The 27,100-nt window shown below is 39.9% G+C and overlaps 1 protein-coding gene across 6 annotated transcripts in view; it reads right to left on the reverse strand.

Annotated features, from left to right (window-relative positions):
- tjp1a (tight junction protein 1a) overlaps positions 1 to 27,100 on the reverse strand; it is a 248,985-nt gene that overhangs the window by 78,609 nt on the left and 143,276 nt on the right. For all 6 annotated transcript variants that reach the window (XM_059945847.1, XM_059945843.1, XM_059945841.1 and 3 more), the window contains exons 5-8: positions 10,631 to 10,916; positions 9,020 to 9,123; positions 3,320 to 3,488; positions 2,813 to 2,960 (exon numbers count right to left, since the gene is read on the reverse strand). In XM_059945847.1, coding sequence (XP_059801830.1) covers positions 2,813 to 2,960; positions 3,320 to 3,488; positions 9,020 to 9,123; positions 10,631 to 10,916 — 707 coding nt within the window. The remainder of the gene's footprint in view (positions 1 to 2,812; positions 2,961 to 3,319; positions 3,489 to 9,019; positions 9,124 to 10,630; positions 10,917 to 27,100) is intronic.

A 27,100-nucleotide genomic window follows, 5' to 3' on the forward strand; every position in this document is an offset into this window, starting at 1 on the left:
TGTCCTACCATAAGGTGGGGCTGCTTACTCAGAAAACAACGTCCACAGGTCGAATTAAGAGGAACTTTACATAGATGTCCAACTTAGAAAAAGTAAATTGGATTTTAATTTCTAAAATCAAACTGCTACTTTAATTTTCATTTTAAAGAAATTGTTTCCGTAAATGGAATAGGCATCGGGAGTTTTGTAACAATGGCCTAGAGAATCAAAGAGTTTTAGATTCTGATCACCAGGCAGGAAGGTGGGTGCAGCAAACTGTGTGTAGTCAGAGGAGAGGAAGCAGGCGTTATTAGCAGATACTCCACCATATGAAAACGGAGCTTATAATGGTGCATTTTCAGCTGCTAGATCCAATTAATTTTGATAGGAAATTGCAAAAAATAATACTTAAAGTCATCCACCCTCAAACAAGTTAATTCAGACATCTCTGCAGCCTTAAAACTATAATAAAACTTTGGAAAGGCTGTATCAATCATAAGAAAAGGTTGGTCAAATGGAATGGCAATAGGAACAAAATGTCAGTTGCAACATGAGAGAGACATACTTGTTGAAAATTTACACAAATAACAAATACCCAGGAAAAACTCAATATTCCCCTTACAAGCAGCAGCTCAATCACATTTCTCTGCAGGCTTACATGGTTTGACACCATGATATACATTGGGTTATACACTCACATTAGCCTGGTTATTGTTAGATGCTGAGCATATCCATGTCCTACTTCTGAACTCTTAAATATTAGGCAGAGTAATTAGGCACCAGTAGGTGCACACTTCCAAAAGACATTTCTATTTTGGACACAAGAGAATGCTGCTGCTGGAATCTGGAGCTAAAAACAGCTGGAGAAACAGCATCTGAGATTTCAAATTAAGACCAAGCCCTGATGCAGGGTCTCAGACAGAACTGTTAGCGATTTCTTTACCCTGCTGCTCGACTCAGTTTCTCCAGCTGTTTATTTTTCACACTTTGTATCTTTCCTTGATGCATAACGAATAGAAAATGGCATTCACCAACTTACAGTCCTGAAACAAGCAGAACTACATTCTTCAACCTCCTCTCAAACCATAGTCCGCTAATCTTTGTTCACTGGTGTCACACTGTAACTGAGCCAAAAATAGAGCATTTCCCAAGCTCGAAGTACAGACCCTGTCCTGAACAAAGGCAGGAAGCTGAGGCACAAAATTTAAAACTTAACCTTTTCTATACAGTTAGAAGCATGCATTCATGCATCAAGAAGTGAAAAATCTACATGACTCGTAATGCAACAAGTGCTCTCTAGGCAACATGTCAGTCCTGTGGAGTACAACATACAAACAGAGTCAAACAGGAAAACCACCATGTTAGCTGCTGAATTTTAGAAACTGAAAATCAACACATTTTCCAGTAGAATTCAATTTAAGGAACTGAAGTGTGAGATGAAGGCATACCATAGGAAAAATGGAAACTAAACTTCCCACTGTCTCTGCAGGAGGCTGAGAAATTACATCCAGCTGATCCTCATTTACTGTCACTCTACTAATCCAAACTTACTACAAAGAAAAATACTTGTACATTCAAAATACACAGAAAAAAATCATATTGCCCTTCTGCATTTTGCTCCAAGGTATAACAATCTTAAAGTGGTTACCTTTTGTGCACTGCGGACTTTAGGCACACATGGACCTCTGCATCACTGCATGGTACAGAAGCTGCAATGCAGTGGCTCTACAATGGGTAGTCAAAACTGCCCAATGCATCACTGGCACCAATCTACCCAACAAAGACATATATACAGCAAGATGCCAGAGAAAGGCCAGTAACATAATGAAGGATCTCAACAACTCTGCTCATGTCCCACATCCACACCAGGACTACCAGACTCAAAAACAATTACTTTCCCCTAGAAGTAAGGCTGATCAACACCTTCCATCACTAACTACCCCTCCACACCCCCAACCACCACTACTTTATCATTTCCTGTAACCTTATGTAGACACTTTTGAGACTTGAGTCACTTTATGATCATAAATGTATAAAACCTATTTTGTGTATTTATATTTATTGTGTTTTTTATTAATGTTGTGTTCTTTATTTCATTGTACTTTTTGTGCTACATCAGTTCCAGAGTAACAATCATTTCATTCCCCTTTACACCTGTGTGCTGGAAATGATATTAAGCAATCTTGACCTTAAGCCATTGTCAAAGTTTCTCAGTTCAAATGTCTTAAGTGCCAGCCAGATGATCCCAAATCTGAGAGAAAAAGCTAAGATGTTCTGTTGCCTATTTGCACTAGTCAGACAACGACGGAGGCAATTGTGGAACGAGCTTCCAGTAGACACGGTAGAGGCAGGTTCGGTATTGTCATTTAAAGTAAAATTGGATAGGTATTTGGACAGGAAAGGAATGGAGGGTTATGGGCTGAGTACGGGTCAGTGGGACTAGGTGAGAGTAAGCTTTCGGCATGGACTAGAAGGGCTGAGATGGTTTGTTTCCGTGCTGTAATTGTTATATGGTTATATGGTTAATGCCAGTTCAGTGCTGTGATGCAAAGAATTATAGTGGCCGTTTCCAGCCCAGATTGCATAAGCACAAGGGGCTTCAGCATCTTCTGCACTGAATTTTGTATGACTGAAAGTAAGAAAATGTGCCCTGTTAGTTAATTAAAGATCAACCCAAATGATTGACATCCCCATTGTACAAGAGGTTACACGACTTGATTATACAAAAATAATGCAACCTACCAAGGCTACTAAAGAGTCTGAGTACAGTACAAATTTTGACAACACAAGCTCTCCATACCTCCCCACCACCCCTGTAAAGTTTATGATTTACCTTCCATTGCTGATTGGCTGTTGAGAATGGTGCGATTGGTCAGACCAGTCTGACCGTTTATCAGGTGAACGAGAATGGCTGCGCAGTTGTGGCCTCTCATTTGAACGGTTAGAATGTTCGGACACCAGCGAATGGATTTCTGAAATATCTAAAAACAAGATTCACAGGTTCTTGTGCAGTTCCTTTAAGCAAAAACTCCACATGCAAACAAATGAACCTCCAATGACATACAACTAGTCTGCAGCCAGCATTGGATGGGTCAGTATCACATGTGCACCAAGGAATTACTCAGCTCACTCAGTGAGCCTATTTGACAGTGGGTGTGCCCATCCAAGGCTGGTTTATCACTTAAACTGACCAAGATCTACAGCAGATTATGCGTTGCCTGCTCTGTATCAATCTGAGAAACACATTGTTTTACTGCTCACTGTGTCACTTGCATTCCAAAGCCAGGAGCAAAAGGAACACCAGTCTAGTCCTTAAAGGATCATCCGTTCATATACTGACCATCTCTTTCAGAAGCATTTGCTGAAGGAATACTGTCGTCCAGATCGGGCACATTTAAGAGCGTGGCTCTCTCATCTCTCTGTACCACCATTTTAAGCTTGCCCTTTGATCTTTCGATTAGCTTCTTTGCATCTCCCAGTGACATGTTTTCTGTAACAGTGCCATTGATCTGTAATGGAACAAAGGAATCATAGCAATTCAGAGTTTGGAGCCTAACCATAAATAGCACGGACCTTATCTAATAGCAGCAGTTACAGGAAGACAATAGCATGCTCTATGACACACTGTTAAAATGTCTTTACAACTTAGTTCCTGAATTTGTACAGAAAGCATTCTACTGAACGAGTAGAGCATTTTCGTTTATCGACAACAGCACAGAACTGTAATCACAACAGTGCAACAAACTCAGCCCACAGAGGCTTTTCAAAAGGAGTAAGAATAATAAAATTTTGTTGAATTAATTTTAAGAACAAACCGAGATATTTTTATGTTAAACCAAAAACAAAAGACAAAACTCCCATCCAATGCAGAGTCACCACGCAGGATTGTACAGATACTCTGAAACAGTGATAGACAGTGAGACATCAAGACCTTATTCAATTGGGCATCTTTCACACAAGATTCACAAGATGGTGCTGGTGAACCATGACAACATATATGTGGGCAGCTTACAAAACCTCTAAACTCTCAGTGAAATCTGAAGCCTGTAATTTCCCGTTAAGTACATTTTAACCATCTTAGTGAACTAGCGATTTCACAATCTTCTTCAGGACTCATCAGACTTGACTCTCAGGCATGCCTTAAGTGGATGAAAGTATATCACCTCAGCTGGAAAAGGATGGAGAGGAGGACTCCAAGCCAGGCTGAAATAAAGGGGAAAGAAACTTCCTCTACCCAGCACCTTGAAAGCAAATGCACAGTTGCTGGAGAACAAGATTGAGGACCTAAGGGCAAGATTGCCATATCACAGGGAAATGAGAGTTTGCTGGGTTCTCTGTTTCATGGAGACATGGCTTACTCTGGACATGCTGGATACATCAATAAGACCTTAGGGCTTCTGAATACACAGGATGGACCAGACTGCTGATTCAGAGAAGGCAAAGGTTGGGGCCTGTGTTGCATGATAAACTTTCTGTGCTGCTCAGATCAGCAGTCTTGTCACACTCTTGTTCTCCAGATTCAACTTACCAAGAGAGTTCTCTTCCATGATCCTTCCTGTGGTTTACATACCACCAGAAGCAGACACTTTCAAATCATTGTTGGGAATTTCAATTAGGCTTGTTTGTAGAAATCTCTGCCCAGTTACTCTCAGCATATCACCTGCTACACCAGGGACACACTTGACCACTGCTGCACTATGATCAAGAATGTCTACTGCTCCACGCTTACAATCTGAGCACTTGGCTACCCTCCGACCTGCATACAGGCAGAGGTGTGACTATAGGATTGCTTAGGTTGGTGGACTGGGCAGTGTTCAAGGACTCAAAGGATCTGAATGAATTCACCACAGTTGTCAAAGATTTTCTAAAAACATTTATAGATGAATATGTCCCCACAAAATCATTCAGAATCTGCCCCAACCAGAAGCAATAGTTGAACTATGAGATCAGCAATCTACTGAGGGTCACATCAGTGGCATTCAGGTCTGACAATCAAGTAAAATACAAGACGTTCATGTACGATCTCCGGAAAGCCATCTCATGTGTGAAGTGGCAATTCTGGACCAAACTTGAATCAGTGATGATTCTCAAGAGTTGTGGCAAGGCTTGAATGCTAACTGAAACCAAGCAATATAGGTGACAACAAGATTTCACTCCCAAATGAACTCAATTATTTCTGTGCCGACTGCCGACTGTACACATTTGCCAACTGTCACAACAGATCAATAGCAGATACCACTTCATTGGCTCCTCACTCAACCCTGGAACATTTCAATAGTGAAGATGCATATATCAAGATGCTCTTCATTGACTACAGCTCAGCATTCAACTCTATCATCTCCTCAAAACTAATCAATAAGCTTCAAGACCACGGTCTCAATACCTCCTTATGCAACTGGAAACTCGATTTCCTCACTTGCAGACGCCAGTCAGTTTGAACTGGCAACATCTCCTCCACAATTTCCATCAGTACACATGCACCACGAGGCTGAGTGCTCAGCTCCCTGCTCTACTCACTTTATATTTATGACTGTGAAGCTAAGCACAAATCTAATACCATATTTAAATTTGTTGACAGCACCACTGTTATTAATTGAATCAAAGGTGGTGACAAATCACATATAGGAGAGAGACTGAAAATCTGGCTTGCTGGTGTCACAACAAACTTCTTACTCGATGTCAGTAAACCAAGCAGCTGATTATTGACTTCAGGACAAGGAAACTGGAGATCCATGAGCCAGTTCTTATCAGAGGATCAGAGGTGGAGGTGGTCAGCAACTTTAAACTTCTCAGTGTTACCATTTCAGAGGGTTGGTCTTGGGCCCAGCATGTTAATGCCATTATGAAAAAAGCATGGCAGCACCTCTACTTTCTTATAAGTTAGCAAAGATTCAGCATGTCATCTAAACTTGTGTGGTGCAGAGTATATTGACTGGTTGCATTACAGCCTAGAATAGAAACACCAATGCTCTTGTACAGAAAAACCTAAAAAAAGCAGATACGACCCAAACCATCACGGGTAAAGACCTCCCCACCATTGAGAACATATACACGGAGCACCGCCGCAGAAAAGCATCAAGGACCCCCACCATCCAAGGCCATGCACTCTTCCTGCTGCTGCCATAGGGAGGTGGTACAGAAGTGTCAACACCAGGCTGAGGAACTCCTCAACCATGAGGATCCTGAACCAAAGGAAATAACTTCACTCAACTTCACTTGCCCCATCACTGAATTGTTCCCACAACCTATGAATTCACTTTCAAAGATTCCTCATTGCATGTTCTTGATATTTATTGCTTATTCATTTATTATTTATTTTCTTTTTGTTTGCACAGTTTGTTGTCTTTCGCACATTGTTTGTCCATCCTGTTGGGAGTGGTCTTTCAATGATTGTATTACACTTCTTATATTTACTCTGAATGCCCACAAGAAAATGAATCTCAGGGTTGTATATGGTGACATATATATAATTTGATAATAAATTTACTTTCAACTTTGAGATTGTGGTAGCAGTCATTTTTGCATATAATAACCTGGCTCTGTAGTAAACATGCACAGCTGTATCTATTGAATTGATGATAGACATCAGCAGCATTTCTTCATTCCTCAATATAGAATAGTCATGTGTGTTCTCTGGAATTCAAACCTGGGTTAGATCAGTGAACAAGGTACAATGCAGAAATTAGACACAGATCTCATCCATCAGAATCACTGGATGCCTCCTGCCCATCGGCAAGTTAGAGCCACCAGAGGTGGCATTGCAGTTGTTACTGTAACTTGGATGTAGTCCAAAGGAGATTTATATGGCATAAGAGCATTGCCCTAACAAGAGGCTTAACATTTTGGGCCTGCATTCGTTAGAGGTTAGAAGAATGAGAGGTGAATTGATGCAAAAATACAAAGTCCTGAATGGGTTTAGCAATGTAGATGTCACAATGTTTTCACTAGCTGGAGAGTAGAAACAAAAGAACGTAGTTACAAACTAAAGGGTTGATGATGTAAGATAGCAGTGTATTAACCCAGAGGACTACCCGGTTTGGGTTTCTTTAGAAGCTAACTCTGTTAATATATTTTCTATCATCTCTCTTCTTGGACCCTCAATTCATTTATTTAAAGAAAACTAACTGGTAGTTTTGTAGTTAAATATACTTTGAGGATTTGGGTACAATTTAGAAAATATTTTGGTTTACTGAGATTTTCACTTTCAAGTCCCATTGTATCTATTTTTTTAAACCATCTATGACTGACGTAACTTTTAAAGATTGGGATAGACTGGGTATTAAAAGCTTCCAGGATTTATTTGTTGGAGGAGATCTCTTTTTGTTTGAGTAGTTGTCAACTAAATATAGCTTACCAAAAACCCACTTTTCTCGGTATTTACAAATTAGAGACTTTTTGCGGTCTCAAGTACATACATTTCCTAAAAGCTCTGCTGAGAGTTAATTTGAAACTTTTTCATAATGGATCAATATCTAATATTTATGGTATGTTGTTGGGAATAAGAAACGTTCCTTTAGACAAAATTAAAAATCTCTGGGAACAAGATTTACAGACTTCGATTTCTGAGGAAACTTGCAATGAAATTTTTAAATTGGTTAATACCTCATTGTTGTGTGCCCGTCACTCCCTGCTACAATTTAAAGTGGTCCATAGGGCCCACATGACTAAAGATAAGCTGTCTCATTTTTATTCGAATATATCTCCCTATTGTGACAAATGTAACAATGGAGAGGCTTCATTAATTCATATGTTCTGGACATGCCCGAGTCAACACTCAATGCACAAGAGAAAAAATTAAAAATCACACAAACAATTAATGAACAGCTTTCCAAACCAAAATTTCAAAAAGTCAGATCCCAACTCCAGAACAGGTCCAAACCCTCGTTTATCAGTTCATCATATTATGCCCCAGATCCTGACATCCTGTCTTTACAGTCTATTTGTTTCATTGATCAAACAATGGAACAGCGAAAGGCTCCGGTGTTCTTAAGAGAGAAGTGAACATTGTAGAGAGTGAGCAAAATCAGCTCCCGCCTCCAAACTGGGCCAGTGCTTAAATTTTCTCAACACGTATTGTATGACCCAGTAGGTCCCAGGCACTGCTGCTGTGAAGGCTCTAGGCTGAGACCACGCCACCCAGTGACTCACTCCAGGCCCATATTTTACCACCCAGCGAATCTCTCTGGGCCCAGATTTTGTTGCCCAGCGCGAAGCTACCTTCAAGCTCTTCGGATCAGCTAAGCACACAGAGTGATCCAACCTTGCACACAGGTCAGTTGAACAAGCATCGGAACTCTCTGCTCAGGCCTCAACTTCTCCTTTCAGTGCCCAGAGTGATCCAACCTTGCACACAGGTCAGTTGAACAAGTATTGGAACTCTCTGCTCAGGTCTCAACTTCTCCTTTCAGTGCCCAGAGTGATCCAACCTCATTTCTGGGCCAACTGTAAGGATATTGGAACTCCATCTCCAATGATTAACATCTATCACCAAGAGTGGTTTGACAATACATCATCTACAAAACCAGCCAGATTGTGAAGGACAAAGCTGCTGCACAGGGTGTGTAGAAGTTGAAGACTGAAACAATACCTCATCTGGTCTTCACCAATCTGCCAACAGCAGATCAAACTGTTCACATAACCATTGTTCGAAGATACCCTTGTGGAGAGCAAGTGCTGCTTTAACACCAAAGGCACCCTGGGCATCATGTTGTGTAGCACTGTGGGTGTACCCAGACCTCAAGGACTGCAGTAGTGCAAGGCTGTACCTCAACACCACTTTGTCCAGAGCAATTAGAGATGGGCAATTAAATGTTGGCTCAGCCTGCAATGTCAGCATTCCACAATGAATTTTATAAGATACAATTGTACTCAAAGGAATAGATTGACTGTGTGTGGATAAACAGTATTAATCATTCGTTATAGAACAACTCCAACATGGCAACTCATAGTAAGTTTGTTTAAAATGGAACAGAGAAAATGATGAGAGAGAAAACCTTGAGAGACAAGTTCAAGCTTTTAAGATGGAAACTGAATGACCAACCTTCAACACTACATCTCCCTCATGGATGTTACCATCCTTGGCTGCCAACCCTTCTGAAGAGATCTCTTTCACAAAAATGTGACTTGCCAATCGGAGACCATATTCTAAGAGGGGAAAGAAAATCATTAATATTAACTCTAAAAACAATGGTGTTATTCATGTCATTCCAAAGAACATGCACAGTTTAAAAGGGGGAAAATTTTAACTCTTTCAGAGGAAAAAAAAACAAAATCCAATTTAAGCAAGAATTTATACCACAAATTTTTCAGCATCTGTTCCAATTGACTAACTTTTCAGAAGACTGCTTCCACATTGATTCCTGCTGCTTGTTTTGTAAGTGGGTGATTAGGTGCTGGTAGAATGGTGTAAACTTACTGAGGAAATAACTGTAGGGTATAGGTCCACCCCTGTGTGTGTGTGTGTGTGTGTGTGTGTGTGTGTGTGTGTGTGTGTGTGTGTATATATATATACACACACACACACTGTATATACGAAAGTGCATTATAATAGGTGGAAGGAATGAGGATGAATTTGCTGGCTGCTGTGGGGTTATAGGCGTCCTCTGCCAGATGGGAACAAGGCAAATTACAAACAGACCTTAAACTTCAACAATGAGTTTGTTCTAGATGAGAAGTTAAGCACAAACATTAGACCCATCGGGCACCCTGACTCCCAACTAAATTATCCAACTGGCATCCCAGGGTGTTGGACTAACAGCTCAGAGGACCAAGTTGAATTTTCACCACAGAAACTGTGGTATTAAAACCTGGAATTTGGAAAATAAAAACATCAACAATTCATATGAGGAACAATGACATCGTATGTGTCTCCAGTAATGGTAATTTTGGAAATGTAGGTCATCAACCACAACTCACACTCCACTGGAAAGACCAGAGGATTCAGATAGCAACTCTTTTGATCACAGTTTTAAACTGTTTCAATTTAAATGCAGTAGATTTTGTAGACAAATAAATTGCTAATATTGAATACAATCTGTAAAATTGGGCATGATGGTTAACGTGATGTTATTACAGCTCAGGTGTTCCGGAGTTTGGAATTTAATTCTGGTATGCTCTGTAAGGAGTCTCTATGTCCTCCCCATGGAATGTGTGGGCTTTCTCCATATCCTTTGGTTTCCTCCCACAGTCCAAAGGTAGATCGGGTATATTAAATGCTCATTGTAAATTATTCTGTGATTAGATTAAGGTTAATCGAGTTTGTTGAGGGTTGCTAGGGCAGCATGGCTCATAGGGCCATCAAGGTCTGCTCCATGCTGTATCAGTAAATGAAGAAAAATTTACCATGTCAGTTTACTAAATGACCTAACAGATCCTGGAGACAGCAATTAGGAACAAAATATACAAGCAGAAACAGTGTGGAATGCCAACCAAATATCAGATGTAATTTTATCTATATAATGGGCCAACACTTGAAATGTTTTACAAATAGATTCAAGCTCACGTTCCAGCCTGTTAAGAACTGAAACAGTCACCAACATCAGAATTATCTACACAAGCCTGGGTGCGGACTGAATTCTACATAAAACCCTTCAAGCTGCTTGATGTCAATATGAGGAGAGCGGTGCAGTTATAATTTTGCCAATGAACACACCTTCACTCTTCCTTGATTTTACCAATGTAACTTTTATAGGTTTTGGAGGGAGGTTTGATGAAACTGATCTTCGCTCCGATCTTGGTGACAAGCTTCTCTCTCTATCATCATGTCTCCCAACATTCCTCTCACTTCTCCTCCCGCTATAAGGACTCAGTCCACTTCGTGCACTTTTACGATCATAAACCTCTTCTTCATAACTGTCGTCTTCGGGTTCCGAGATGGGTTGTCGATCTGGTTCTGCTCTTGTCACTGGCATTTGAATTTTTCTTTTTCTCCTGATTGTCTGGACGAATTAAACAAAAACAAGTTGTCAGAGCTTCATCATTAATTTACTTTTTTAAAATTGACTTCTTTTGAAATTCCTATAGCTTTTGTTCCAAGTCAGCAAATTATGTCAAACCCTACTCCAGAGACACAGCACACAACCCAAGCTTTCACTCTGGTGTAAGCTTGACAGTGCAGCATTGTCAAAAATACATATTTCATTCATAGCATTAAATCAAAGCCCATCTGCCTTCTCTTGTAGGTCAGGAGAAGGCAATTCATTTTTCTTTGTTTTGTTATTTATTTTTTATTGAATTTCATCATCAAACTTCCATAAGATGTATTTCAGATATTATACATATATATCATATAGTCATATATGCCACAAATCTCCACATAATATTTATCTGAGGTATTTACTTATAGAAAAGAGTAGAAAGAAAGAACTAGCAAAAGGAGAAAACTACGCACAAGTAGGCAGTGATCTTTTTTGTTTTACAACATTTTCATTGATTTGTGAGGATAAAATCTGGCCTATGAGGTATTATGTAGTTAAACTATTTTTCCCAGTAGGAATCAAATTGTTCCAACTAATGATTAACAGATGCTGTTATCTTCTCCATTTTGTAAATGTCCATCGTAATTTCCATCCCTGCATTTAAGATTGGGCTCTCCTGTGATAACCATTTCCTAGTAAGAGTCTTTTTACTAGCCACCAGCAATATTTATCTCTTTTCAACCATTCTTGAGGTATATACCCAAAATATATGGTCTTACTTTCTAGGGTATTTCACATTTAAAGTTGTCTTGTAGGGGATTGTGCATCCCACTCCAATAGTCTTTGATAACGGAGCATCCCCAGAAAATATGATAATGGTTTGCATTTTGATTTCCACAATTTCTCCAGCAAACAGGGAGATAACTATCATAATGATTTCTGAGAGGGTGTAATAAAATATCTTATCAAGTTTTTCCATCCGAACTCCCTCCATTTCTGTGAACTGGTACCCTTCCATTGATACCTCCATATTATCATCTATTCTTCCTCAGATATAATTATCCCTCCTTCCTTCTCCCATTTTGTATGAAGTTGAATGTGTTTTAAGATTTGACAAACCCTTATACATGCTTGAAATGATTCTTCTACTGTTATCTGAATTACAGGTAGTCCCCGAGTTACGAACAATAGACAATAGGTGCAGAAGCAGACCATTCGGCCCTTCGAGCCTGCACCACCATTTTGAGATCATGGCTGATCATCTACTATTAATACCCGACTGATTTACAGACAACTCATACTTACGAACTGAGGAAGGAGAACGCCGTCTGCCATTTTAAGTCTTTGCTGTTGAGACTATATTGAGTGTTTAACTTTGTATTTGGCTTAAGTTTTTCTTAGTAAGATATACCCTGACCCCGCCCCCCCCCCACCCTGTTCCGGTCTGCTGGTGGCGCAGTGAGATCAGCGCCGGGCTTAAGAACGGAAGTTCCAGAGTTTGATCCTGTGACAGACTGCTCCCATGCCGGGTTGATGTCGATCCAGTGACTCCCATACCATCCGTGCCGGGTTGATATCGAGCTCGCAACTTGACCTCGTAAATAAAAACATTGCCATACTGCCACCTCCAGTTTAAATTCCCATGTGGAATATTGTGGAGGATCAAATATCTAAACCCAGCACAGCCCCCACTTGTCCTATTTAGTCTGTCTCAGTGCGGTGGTCCTTAGGACCCGGCTGAGCTCAGGACCCGCCGCCCGCAGTATTACTGTTCCATTGACGGGAAGCGATCGCGATTGAAAATAAAGTAGAAATAATAAAACTTTTGGAAAGAGGTGAAATGCCATCGGTCATTGGAAAAGTGTTAGGCTACAGTTGGTCAACGACCGGAACAATTTTAAAGGATAACAGATAAAGTGAGAATAATGGAGCATGTAAAAGGCCCTGGCCCGATGAAAGCTACAATTATTACTAAGCAACGCAGTGGTTTAATTATTGGAATACATACGTTTCTTAAGTTTTATATGCATAGAAAGGTAAAATATATACTATATACTAAGACAAATGTTTGACTAACTGATGCTAAATAATATCAGATGTACTTGTTCCGACTTACTTTTCTTTTTCAATCTTTTTATTATTGCTATTAATATCAACAAAATACAGTTGATACATAGATAATGGGATTACAAACATACACATTTCAACTGCACATGAAAAAATACATAAGCAATGATTACAGTATAAATGAGTATTCCCAAATCATGAACGATACAACATATAAATAAACAAGGCAAATCTAGGTATATCATAATAAATAATTAAAATGAAACAGAAAAAAGAAAAAGAAAAAAAAATGCAAATAAAACTAATCTAATAATCTAATAGCTAATAAGGAGAAAAAAAGGAAAAAAGAAAAAAGAAAAACTGAAAAAAGAAAAAAAAAAGGCTGTTTATAATGTCTCACAAAAATACAGAATCATCAGTGTCATCAACTCTGATCCTCTCAACACATATAAAATCAAAACTGGAAAATCAAATAGGCTTGAAACAGGGTCATATTACATCATATGAAAATATTGAATAAATGATCTCCATATCTTTTCAAATTTAATAGAAGTATCAAATACACCACTTCTAATTTTTTCTAAATTTAAACATAACATAGTTTGAGAAAACCAATGAAATACAGTAGGAGGATTAATTTCCTTCCAGTTCAACAAAATAGATCTTCTAGCCATTAGTGTAAGAAACGCAATCATTCGACAGGCGGAAGAAGATAAATGAAGTGAGTCCATCATTGGTAAACCAAAAATTGTGGTAATAGGATGGGGTTGTAAATCAATGTTCAATACCGCAGAAATAATATCAAAAATAGCTTCCCAATATTTTTTCAAAAGTGGACACGACCAAAACATATGAGTTAAAGACGCTATTTCAGATTGACATCTATCATAAATAGGATTTATATAGGAATAAAAATGAGCCAATTTATCCTTGGACATATGGGCCCTATGTACAACCTTAAACTGTATTAATGAATGTTTGGCACATATAGATGATGATTAACTAATTGAAGAATTCTATCCCAATTCTCAATAGGAATAATAAGGTTAAGCTCTCTTGCCCAATCATTTTTTGTCTTATAAAGGGGCACTGAACATATCTTCATAATTATATTAAAAAGTTTTGATACAAGCCCTTTTTGAAAGGGGTTTAATTCAAACAAACTCCAAAATACCTGAAGACACAAAATTTGGAAAAGTAGGAAGTACAGTATTTAAAAAATTCCTAATCTGTAAGTATCTAAAAAAATGAAATCTAGGCAAATTATATTTGTTAGAAAATTGCTCAAAAGACATAAAACAATTATCCAAGCCGAATAAGCTCGGTCTATAATTGAAGGGTGGAAAAAACAATTGGGTACAATAGGAATAGTTAAAACAAACTGAGTCAACCCAAAAAATTTCCGAAATTGAAACCATATACGTAAAGTATGTTTAACTATTGGGTTGTCAATTTGTTTTGGCAATTTAGAAAGAGCAAAAGGGAGAGAAGTCCCCAAAATAGAACCCAGTGCAAATCCTGGTACCGATTTAATTTCCAGGCTCACCCAATGAGGGCTAAAAGATCCATCCCAATCTTTCAACCAACATATCAAATATCTAATATTAACCGCCCAATAGTAAAATCTGAAATTAGGCAATGCTAGTCCACCTTCCTTCTTTGCCTTCTGTAAGTATATTTTACCTAACCTGGGATTGTTATTCTACCATATATATGAGGAAATTTTTGAATCAACATTAGCAAAAAAAGATTTCGGAATAAAAATTGGTACCGCTTGAAAAATATATAAAAACTTAGGTAAAATAACCATCTTGATAGCATTAATCCTACCTATCAGAGATAAAGATAATGGTGACCACTTAGTAAACAAGCATTTAATCTGACCAATTAAGGGTACAAAATTAACCTTAAATAAGTCTTTATGGTTTTTTGTAATTTTAATCCCTAAGTAAATAGAAGAGTCATTAACTAATTTAAAAGGTAAGTTTCCATAGATTGGGACCTGTCTATTTAAAGGAAACAATTCACTCTTATTAAGATTTAATTTATACCCGGAAAAGTCACTAAATTGAGCCAACAATGATAAAACTACAGGAATAGATTACTCAGGATTAGAAATCAATAATAATAAATCATCTGCATACAAAGGTAACATGAGTATCTGTCCCATGATTAATACCAAGAATATCCTGTGATTCTCTGATAGCAATTGCCAAGGGTTCTAAAGCAATATCAAATAATAGTGGGCTAAGAGGACAGCCTTGTCTAGTGCCCCGAAATAAACGAAAAAAGTTTATTATTAGTGATTATTAGTAAACACCGAGGCTACTAGAGTATGATAAATCAGTTTAATCCAGCAAATAAATGTCGGACTAAAATTAAACTTCTCCAACACATTAAATAAGTATGGCCATTCAACTCTGTCAAATGCTTTCTCCTCATCTAATGAAATAACACATTCTGAAATATTATGTGAAGGAGTATACACAATATTCAATAACCTCCTAACATTAAAAAAAAAGATTTTTAATAAAACCGGTTTGATCTTCCAAAATAATTTGGGGTAATACCTTCTCCAACCTGGATGCAAGTAACTTGGAAAAAATCTTGGAATCTACATTCAATAAGGATATTGGTCTATAGGATGCGCAATCAGTAGGGTCTTTGTCTTTCTTCAATATTAAAGGAATGGAAGCTCTATAAAAAGATTGTGGCAAATTACCCAATCTAATTGCTTCCTCAAAAACCTTATATAACCAAGGAGAGAGAGTAGCAGAAAAACATTTAAAAATTCTGCTGTATACCCATCCGGACCAGGTGCTTTCCTTGAATTCATGAAGGAAATAACTCCTTTGATTTCTGCATCAGTCATAGGAGTTTCCAATAATGAAAGATCACCTGGTGATAATTTTGGGAAATTCAATTTCCCAGGAAAATTACACATGGTACCACAATCCTGAGGAAATTCAGAATGATACAGGGAAGTATAAAAATCTTGAAATGATTTATTTATCTCATCATGGTTAACTGTCAAATCCCCATTTTGCTGACGGATCTTAGTAATTTGACGTTTAACCAAAGCATTCTTCAATTGACTAGCTAGCAGTTTACCCGATTTATCACTATGTATATAAAGATCAGATCTGGACTTCATCAGTTGATTTTCAATCGAAGATGTAAGTAATAAACTATATTCTGTTTGAAGTTCAACCCTTTGCTTGTAAAGCTCCTTATTAGGAGTAATTAAATATTTCTTGTCAATCTCTTTGATTTTATCAACCAATAAAAGAGCTTCCTTCTTTATGCGTTTTCTCAGACCAACAGAGTAAGAGATAATCTGTCCACGTCCATGCTTTAAAAGTGTCCCAAAGTGTTCCGTAAGAAATATCTTCCGTGGAGTTGGTTGAAAAGAAGAAGTCGATCTGTCCATTCATAAATTTATAAATTTATATAAACTTATAAAGTTCGGATCTTGCAATAAGGTAGAGTCAAATTGCCATTGTCTAGCATTAGGAACTGTATCCATAAATTTAATAGAAAGTTTTAATGGAGCATGGTCAGAAATAGCTATACTATCATAATCACAACCATTTACCGAAGGAATCAAACAAGAGTCAATAAAAAAATAATCAATTCTTGAATAAGAATGATAAACATGTGAGAAAAAAGAAAACTCCTTGTCCTTAGGATGCCAAAATCTCCAAATATCAAAAACTCCATTATCAGTCATGAAAGAGTTGATACAAGTGGCTGACTTATTGGGTAAAGTCTGAGTAGATATAGATTTGTCCATCAAAGGATTTAAACAACAATTAAAATCACCACCCATTATCAAATTATATTGATTTAAATTAAGTAAATAAGTAAATAAGGACTTAAAAAAATCAGGACAATCCACATTTGGAGCATAAACATTAACCATAGCAACCTTTTTATTACAAAGTAAGCCCGTAATTAACAAAAATCTACCATTCGGATCCGAAAAGACATCATGTTGGACAAATGCAATAGAGGAGTCAATAAAAATTGAAAAGCCCTTTACTTTGGCATTCGAATTCGAATGGTACTGTTGAACCCGCCAAAACCGAAAAAAGCGATAATTGTCCTCCTTCCTCACATGAGTTTCTTGTACAAAAATGATATGAGCATTAAGTCTTTGGAATACTTTGAAAATCTTCTTTCGTTTAATCGGATGATTTCAACCATTAGTATTCCAACACACAAAATTAATGATCTGAGCCATATTTCTAAAATCAACCCTTTGGTATAAAAAGGGTTAACCAAATTATAAACTCATGCACCCAGAAGAGGAACAAGAATAAAGAGTGGACCCGGAAGTGACGACATCGTAGACATATTTGTAGTTCAAAAACAGCCCAAATGAAAAAACTAAAACAAACTGGAAAAGGAAATATAGAGTTAGAAAACAGACCACCCCCCCACCCCCTCAAGAGAGAGAAAAAAAACAACAGCCAAAAATCGGCTGGGAAAAGGAAAACATGAAACTAATTCTACCCCCATATCAGTGGAAGACCGCTCCATATATAAAGGATATATATAAAAAAATCCACCCAAACTTTAAAAATTATGATCACTATACTAAAATCCAAACTTCTTAATATACTTGGTTGTAAAAAAAAACGAAAAGAATATAATCACTAAGAACTTATAAATTGGGTTATAACCCAAACAAACCAAAAAATATTTAGACTGTGATAAGCGATGCATTGCAGGAAGAAGACGAGAGAAAAAAAAAACGCCATCTTAAAAAAAACAAAAATATTTTTCCAAAAAACCATCTTAGTAAAAAAAATTCACCTTCGAAGGAACAAAAATAATAGTCAGCAGTATAGTATAATGGTTAAAGTGTATAAAACAAACCGATTAATATGACGAAAGAACACTTTAACTTGAATATAAAGTGTAGAGTAAACCTACACCAATAGCCAGAAACAAAATCTGGTTTGAGGAATCAAAAACCATCTTACACGATCAAAACCCCTCATTTATTAGGAATGAGATTCCATAACAGTAGGGAAGTTCTCATTTAGAAAACTTCTCACTTCAAATATAGAAAGGAAAACCTGGCATGGAGCGTTTGGCGGTGAGATTCTGAGCTTCGCAGGGTATAAGAGCGCAGGTTTTAGATTTTTCTCATAACATTCAGACATCAGAGGTTTAAAAAGAAACCTTGCCTTCATTACTTCAGGACTAAAATCTTCTACTAAGCGGAAATTGTGATCCTGAAATTTAACCATTCCTACACGCCGGGCCACACGAATAAGTTGCTCTTTATCATGTACATAATGAAACCGGACAATTACAACCGAGGGTTTAGCTGAAGCACTCAGTGATCGACGCTTGATTCTATGAGCATGATGAAGTAACGGGGGGAGGGGGGGCTATCTGGAAATACAGACGGGAACGCATCCTTTAAAAGTTGAGCAAAGAATTTCGAAGGGTCGCCTTGTTCTATGCCATCCGGGAGACCAAGTATACGTAGGTTCTGTCTTCTGGACCGATTCTCAAAGTCGACACTCTTGGCTTTAAGTGCTTCCACCAGTTTAGTGGTTGAAAGTAATTTTTCAATTATCAAATCTCATTTCCGAGCGTCTTCTTGCAGAGATGCGATAAGAACTTGCTGCTGGTTAATTACTGAATCCGTCTTTTCCATATAATCTTGAAAAGGCTTTATATCTTGTTTAAAAATTTGTTGTAGTTCATCAAATTTTTTATCCAAAACCTCCAAAAACAATTCATAAGTTAATTCAGTGCTTTGCAGATGAGCTTGCTTCTGCACGGGTTCTTGTCCTTTAGATCTAAGAGCCATTTCTGATTGCATATCTTCAAAAATTCACAATAAACTCTTAACTATAAGTCCAAAAAAATAGCAAGAATCTTTTGGTGTAGGTAAAAATAAGTTGGATAAGGGTGATCAAAGGTTAAAAAAAGTAAAGGTTATGGAGCGAATCTAAAACAGTACTCACTCCATGAGCGTCTCCTGCTGACTTCTTTGTTCCGACTTACATACAAATCCAACTTAAAGACAGACTCAGAAACGGAGCTCATGTGTAACATGAGCAGGTTCTTGCCTTGGTTACATTTTTAACTCTCCTATTAACATACTGTCACATCTGTAAATACCGATAAAAGTCTTGTTTTTCTAATAAGAGTTTCTCTTTAAGCATTTCAAAACTGAACAGTATTCCTTCTTTCATGATGTTACAAAGAATGTTATTTCCTTAGCTGTCCAGTCCTTAAATCTAGCATCCAGTTTACTCGGTGTAAAATCTGAGTCATATGCACAGTATTTAAGAATTGCATTATCTCCCTCTAGTTTATATTATTTTATAATAGTTTTCCATATTTTAAGAGTCCATTTCACCCATGGGTCTCCAATAGTATTTATATACCTTTGTAGGTTATCAGCCAAAATTGCCTGTATGGGGATGGGAAGAATCCCCTCCTCAATGTTTTTCCATTGAACGTCATATATTGCACCAACATAACACAGCTCTCAATTGTGTTGCAAAATAATAATCTCTAAGAGCAGGTAGGCCCCATCCCCCCTTTTTCTTCGCTAATTGCAAAGTCTTGAGACGAACTCTAGGCCTTTTACCTTGCCAAACATATCTTGATAACATTTTGGTCCATTCATTTTGATTAATCTCTATTTGTAGGGTCCGAAAGAGATATAATAGTCTCGGCAGTATATTAATTTTAATAGACTCAATCTTTGAACTGAGACTAAAAAAATGAATTAGGTTCCATCTTGTTAGATCTTCCTTAATTTTTTTTATATAGGCTAATAATTGTATTCAGATAATTTTGCCAAATCATTTGGCATAATGATGCCCAAATGTTTGAAAGACTTTTTATTAATTTTAAACAAACATGAAAGAAACATAGAGAGTTTGAGAATACATAATTAATAGGTTAAAGTATAAATATAAATAGATGATAATCCATATACAATAACCTCCCAAACTCATAGTGATTACGAAAAAAGGAGTAAATAAGAAAAAAAACCCTAAAAAAAAACCTAACCAACATGGGCCACTGCATTATGTCAAATATACACAGCAGCATCAATAACTCCGTACCTCCATCCAAATAATTAAGGATAATAAAAGTAAGGTTTAGGAAAAGTCAGTTTAGCTCATATGAAAATGTTGAATAAATGGTCCCCAAGTTGCTTCAAATTTAATTGAAGGGTCAAAAACAACACTTCTAATTTTTTCTAAACTTAAATAAGAAATAGTTTGAGAATTCCACTGAAATATGGTTGGAGGATTAATTTCTTTCCAATACAATAGGCTAGATCTTCTAGCCATTAACGTAATAAATGCAATCATCCCGCCGGGCTGAGGGGGATAAACAACTATTACCCACCATTGGTAAACCAAAAATTGCAGTAATAGGATGTGGTTGCAATTTAATACTCAGAACTTTTGAAATAATACTGAAAATATCTTTACAATAATTTTGCAAGCAGGGGCAAGACCAAAACATGTGGGTCAATAAAGCAACTTCAGAATACCATCTGTCACAGGTTGGATTAACATGAGAATAAAATCGAGTAAGTTTATCCTTAGACATACAACCTATGTACAACCTTAAATTATATTAAGGCATGTTTCGCACAAATAGAAGAAGAATTGACTAATTATAAAAATTTTCTCCCACTGCTCAGTGGGTATAAGACAATGAAGTTCTTTTTCCAATTCCTTCTTAATTTTTCCTGATACTTCTGGCTGTATTTTCATGATCCTATTATAAATGATGGCTACTAAACCCTTCTGGCAAGGATTCAGAACTAAAAATTTTTCCGTAATGTCCATTGGACATAATTTCGGAAAAAACTGCAACATGTTATTCAAGAAATTTATAACTTTATAGATATATAATTTATATCTAAAAAAATGAGTTTTAGGCAAATTATATTTATTAGATAGCTGTTCAAAGGACATAAAACTATTGTTTAAAAAAAAATCACGAAAACATGTTATTGTAGCGGTGTGCTACATGCAGCGCTGAAATAACGACTCGTAGTCGGTGAGCTGCAGTTGCAAAAGAGGTTTATTCAAACTTCACAGCCTCGCTTTAAAGCCTTCCTGTTCCTGCCCTTCCGGGCAGGAATACTGTGGGGGGCGCTTATTCACAGTCCCGTCCCGCGCGCGGGCTTTTCCCCTTGCTGGTGAAGCAGGCTTGGCGCCCTCTTTGGGACCGGCCTCAATGCCGGCGCGTGCCACTTTGTGAGCCGGTTCGAGTGCACTGGGAAGTGTGTCACCACATAACCCCCCCTTCCCCCCCAAGAACCGGCGATACACCCCCCAATGTCCTCAGTCTGGGTCGGACTCTGTTTGGGAGGTCTGCCTCTGCACCGCGGTGCCTTAATCGCGACAGGCTGCGACAAGTCCACATGGGCCGGTTTGAGTCGGTCCACTGTGAAAACCTCCTCTTCCCCCCCAGTGTCCAGCACGAATGTGGACCCGTTGTTTCTGATCACCATAAATGACCCCTTGTAGGGCCGCTGTAGTGGTGCCCGATATCTGCCCTGTCATACAAAAACAAACTTACAGTTTTGCAGGTCTTTGGGTACGCAGGTGGGTTCTGTCCATGCTGTGAAGTGGGTATGGGGCCTCTCACGTAGTCTGCCCAGGACTGCTGCGGGTTCTTCCTCTTGCCCCCTTGGGGCTACTATGAACTCTCCTGTGACGACCAGGGGTGCGCTATACACCAACTCGGCCGACGAGGTGTGCAGATCCTCTTTGGGCGCCGTGCAGATTCCGAGCAGGACCCAGGGAAGCTCATCCACCCAGTTAGGCCCTTTCAGGTGGGCCATGAGAGCTGACTTCAGGTGACGGTGGAAGCGCTCCACTAGTCCGTCCGACTGTGGGTGGTAGGCAGCTGTGTCCCCAAAAGGCTGGCCATAGCAGACTACAGGCTGGAGGTGAACTGGGCGCCTCTGTCAGAGATAATGTGGGCCAGTACACCACAGCGAGATACCCAGGTTGCAATTATTGCTCGGGAGCAAGATTCGGAGGTGGTGTCGGTGAGCGGGACCGCCTCTGGCCATCTTGTGAACCAGTCCACGACAGTCAGGAGGTGCGGCGCTCCTCGCGACACTGGCAGGGGGCCACAATATCCACATGAATGTGGTCGAAAAGCCGGCGGGTGGGGTGGAACTGCTGCCGCAGGGCTCTGGTGTGCCGCTGCACCTTGGCTGTTTGGCAGTGCATGCACGTTTTGGCCCATTCACTGACCTGCTTGCAGAGTCCGTGCCAAACGAACCTGTTGGCTATCATCTGGACGGTTGACCTGATGGAGGGGTGTGCTAAGTTGTGAATGGAGTCAAAAATGCACCGTCGCCAGGCTGCTGGGACGACGAGGCAGGGTTGGCCAGTGGTGACGTCACAGAGTAGGGTCCTCTCACCTGAGCCCACAGGGAGGTCCTGGAGCTGCAAACTGAAGACTGCGGTTCTATAACTAGGGATCTCCTCGTCTGCCTGCTGCGCCTCCGCCAGTGCTTCATAGTCTACCCCCTGGGACAGGGCTTGGATGTTAGGGCGGGAGAGGGCGTCCGCCACGACATTGTCCTTTCCCGAGACATGCTGGACATCCGTTGTGTATTCAGAGATGTAGGACAGATGTCGCTGCTGGCAGGACCAGGGGTCGGATGCTTTCATGAACGCAAAGGTAACAGGTTTGTGGTCCGTGAACGCAGTGAAGGGCCTACTTTCTAAGAAGTACCTAAAATGCCGGATTGCCAGGTATAGCGCCAACAATTCCCAGTCAAAAGCACTGTATTTGAGCTCGGGTGGTCATAGGTGTTTGCTGAAAAAGCCAGGGGTTGTCAGCGACCCTCGATGAGTTGTTCCAGCACTCCACTGACTGCAGTGTTAGATGCGTCCACTGTGAGGGCGGTAGGGACATCCGTTCTGGGGTGCACTAGCATTGAGGCGTTTGCCAAGGCTTCTTTGGTTTTAATGAAAGCGGTGACGGACTCCTCGTCCCAGGTAATGTCCTTGCCCTTACCCGACATCAGGGCAAACAGGGGGCGCATGATTCGGGCTGCTGAAGGGAGGAAGTGGTGGGAATTTACCATACCCACAAATTCCTGAAGGCCTTTGATTGTGTTGGGTCGGGGGAAATAGCGGACCGCGTCTACCTTGGCGGGCAGAGGGGTTGCCCCGTCTTTAGTAATCCTGTGGCCCAGGAAGTCGATGGTGTCAAGCCCGAACTGGCGTTTGGCTGGGTTGATTGTTAGGGGGTATTCACTCAGTCGGGCATAGAGTTGACGGAGGTGGGACAGATGCTCCTGATGACTACTGCAGGCTATGAGGATGTTGTCCAAATAGATGAAAGTGAAGTCCAGGTCGCGTCCCACCGCGTCCATTAACCGCTGAAACGTCTGTGTGGCATTCTTTAGGCCAAACGGCATGCGGAGCAACTCAAAAAGGCCATTTTGGGGACGTCGTCCAGATGCATCGGGATTTGATGGTATCCCCTGACGAGGTCTACCTTGGAGAAGATCCGTGCGCTGTGCAGGTTTGCTGCAAAGTCCTGAATGTGCGGCACAGGGTAGCGGTCCGGTGTTGTAGCCTCGTTCAGCCTGCGGTAGTTGCCGTATGGTCTCCAGCCCCCTGTGGCTTTGGGCACCATGTGCAGGGGGGAGGCCCATGGGCTGTCAGACCACCATATGATCCCCAATTCCTCCATCCTCTTGAACTCCTCCTTCGCCAGTCGGAGCTTGTCCAGGGGAAGCCTTCGAGCATGGGCATGGAGGGGTGGTCCTTGAGTCGGGATGTGGTGCTGTACGCCATGTCTGAGCATGGCTGCCGTGAACTGCGGCGCCAGAACCGACAGGAAATCCACCAGGACTCTGGTGAAGTCGTTGTCGGACAGCATGATGGAGTCTAGGTGTGGGGCCGGCAACTGGGCTTCACCCAGGGAGAATGTTTGAAAGGTCTCGACGTGGACCAGTCTCTTCTTTGGCAGGTCGACCAGTAGGCTGTGAGCTCGCAAAAAATCCGCTCCCAGGAGCAGTTGGGCTACGGCGGCTAGTGTGAAGTCCCACGTGAACCGGCTGGAGCCGAACTGTAGCCGCACCATACGGGTGCCATAGGTCCTTACTGTGCTGCCGTTTGCAGCCCTCAGGGTGGGACCAGGTTCTCTGTTGCGGGTGTCGTAACTCATCGGAGGTATGACGCTGATCTCAGCTCCGGTGTCGACCAAAAAGCGGCATCCCGACTGCTTGTCCCAGACATACAGGAGGCTATCCCAATGGCCAGCCGCCGTAGCCATCAGCGGCGGCTGGCCCTGGCGTTTCCCGGGAACTTGCAGGGTGGGCTACAGCGGTGGACTTCTGCGCCCCACCGCTAGTGGTAGAAGCACCACTGTTCGTTGGTCTCCTCACCCCTGCCTGGTCTAGTCTGCTGCTGGGAGCGTGGCCTGGTGACCTGTGCGACGCACGCCGCACTCTCCTTCTTGGCTTTCCACAGCACGTCTGCCCGGGCCGCCAACTTCCGGGGGTCGCTGAAATCCGTGTTGGACAGCAGCAAGCGTATATCCTCAGGCAGCTGCTCCAGGAACACCTGCTCAAACATGTGGCAGGGCTTGTGTCCTCCGGCCAGAGACAGCATCTCGTTCATCAAAGCCGAAAGTGGCCTGTCCCCCAAATCATCCAGGTGCAGTAAGCGGGCAGCTCGCTCGTGCTGTGAGAGTCCGAAAGTCTTTATGAGCAGGGCTTTGAATTGTGTTTTTGCCGTCCTTCGGGGGCGACTGTATGAACTCCTCAATCTGGGCGGCAGTCTCCTGGTTGAGGGAGCTCACCACGTAGTAGTAACGTGAGGCACCCGAGGTTATCTACCAAATGTGGAACTGGGCTTCTGCTCGCTGGAACCACAGGTGAGGTCGCAGCATCCAGAAGCTTGGCAGTTTTAACGAAACTGCATGAACAGATGCTGCATCGTTCATCTCTGGTCCAAATATAGTTTGGGCCGTCGGGGTCACCAATTGTAGCGGTATGCTACACGCAGCGCTGAAATAATGACACGTAGTCGGTGAGCTGCAGTTGCGAAAGAGGTTTATTCAAACTTCGCGGCCTCGCTTTAAAGCCTTCCTGTTCCTGCCCTCCCTGGGCAGGAATACTGTAGGGGGCACGTATTCACAGTCCCATCCCACGCGTGGGCTTTTCCCCTTGCTGGTGAAGCAGGCTTGGCGCCCTCTTTGGGACCAGCCTCAATGCCAGCGCGCGCCACTTTGTAAGCCGGTTCGAGTGCGCTGGGAAGTGGGTCGCCACATTGTACCTTTTGTTTTCCGTAATACAAAGGCGTGATCCATAAAAGAGGGCCGAAAAAAAGTTAAGATATAATAGGGCTTGATAAGATAAACTTATACAAGCCAAAGAATTTACAAAATTGAAACCATATTCGTAATGTATGTTTAACTATAGGATTGGTTATTTGTTTATTCAATTTAGATAAAGCAAAAGGAAGCGAAGATCCTAAAATAGAAAACAATGAGAAGTCTTGTACAGATTTACATTCCAAATTTGTGGGCAAGATACTATAATTGATTCTTGCATCCAAAATATTAAATATCGGATATTAACTGCCCAATAGTAAAATCTCAGGTTTGGCAAAGCCAAACCACCCTCCTTCTTAGGCTTCTGTAAATATTTTTTACTTAATCTAGGATTTTTATTCTGCCAAACATACGAGGATATTTTGGGGTCAATAATATCAAAAAAAATTTAGGAATAAAAATTGGTAATGCTTGGAATAAATATAAAAATTTGGGTAATACTATCATCTTAATAGCATTAATTCGAGCAACCAATGACAAAAATAATGGGGACCACCTGGTAACAAGTTTTTTGATTTGGTCAATTAAAGGTAAAAAATTAACTTTAAATAAATCCTTATGTTTCTTGGTAATTTTAATGCCCAAATAAGTAAAATGATCTGTAACAAGTTTAAATGGTAAGTGTTTATAAATTGGAACTTGCATATTTAATGGCAATAATTCACTCTTATTAAAATTCAGTTTGTCACCAGAAAAGCTACTAAACTGAGTAGGCAAGGACGAAATAGCAGGAATAGATCTCTCAGGGTTAGATACGTATAGTAACAAATCATCAGCATATAATGATAACTTATGTCCCTTCCCCACGAGTAATACCAAAAATATTAGGTGATTCACGAATGGCAATGGCTAAAGGTTCCAAAACAATGTCAAATAATAAAGGACTTAAAGGACAGCCTTGCCTCGTACCACGGGATAACTGAAAAAAAGGAGATCTCTGATTATTGGTAAGAACCAAAGCCAAAAGTTTATAATATATTAATTTAATCCATGATATAAATTTTAAACTAAAATTAAAATTCTGCAACGTATTAAATAAATATGGCCATTCAACACTATCAAACGCTTTTTCAGCATCTAAGGAAATAACACATTCTGGTATTTTAGATGAAGGAGTATAAATTATATTAATTAATTTTCTGATGTTAAAAAATGAATAACGGTTTTTAATAAATCCGGTCTGATCTTCAGAAATAATTTTAGGTAATATATTTTCTGACCTAGTGGCCAAAATTTTGTTAAAAATCTTAGAATCCGTATTCAGTAACGATATAGGCTGATAGGATGCACATTCAGTGGGGTCTTTACCTTTTTTAAGAATTAGAGAAATGGAGGCATCATAAAAAGATTGTGGTAATTTACCTACAGTTAACACATCTTTAAAAATTTTACAAAACCAAGGAGAGAGTATAGAAGAAAAGGATTTTAAAAATTTCGCAGTATAACCATCCGGACCAGGGGCTTTACCTGAATTCATTGAAAAAATAGCCTCTTTTATTTCAGTTTCCGAAATAGGTGCATCTAGAAATACACCGTCTTCTGTTGTTAATTTCGGGATATTCAATTTTCTTAAAAATTCATCCATTATGGAAGAATCCTCAACAAATTCTATTGATATAAAGAATTATAAAAATCTTGAAAGGCTTTATTTATCTCTTTATGATCAATCGTCAAAGTGCCATCTTGTTTCCGGATCTTGGTGATTTGTCATTTAATGGAAGCAATTTTCAATTGATAAGCCAATAATTTGCCAGATTTATCTACATGTA

Source organism: Hypanus sabinus, chromosome 21, assembly GCF_030144855.1.
Source record: "Hypanus sabinus isolate sHypSab1 chromosome 21, sHypSab1.hap1, whole genome shotgun sequence".
NCBI classification, from domain to species: domain Eukaryota; kingdom Metazoa; phylum Chordata; class Chondrichthyes; order Myliobatiformes; family Dasyatidae; genus Hypanus; species Hypanus sabinus.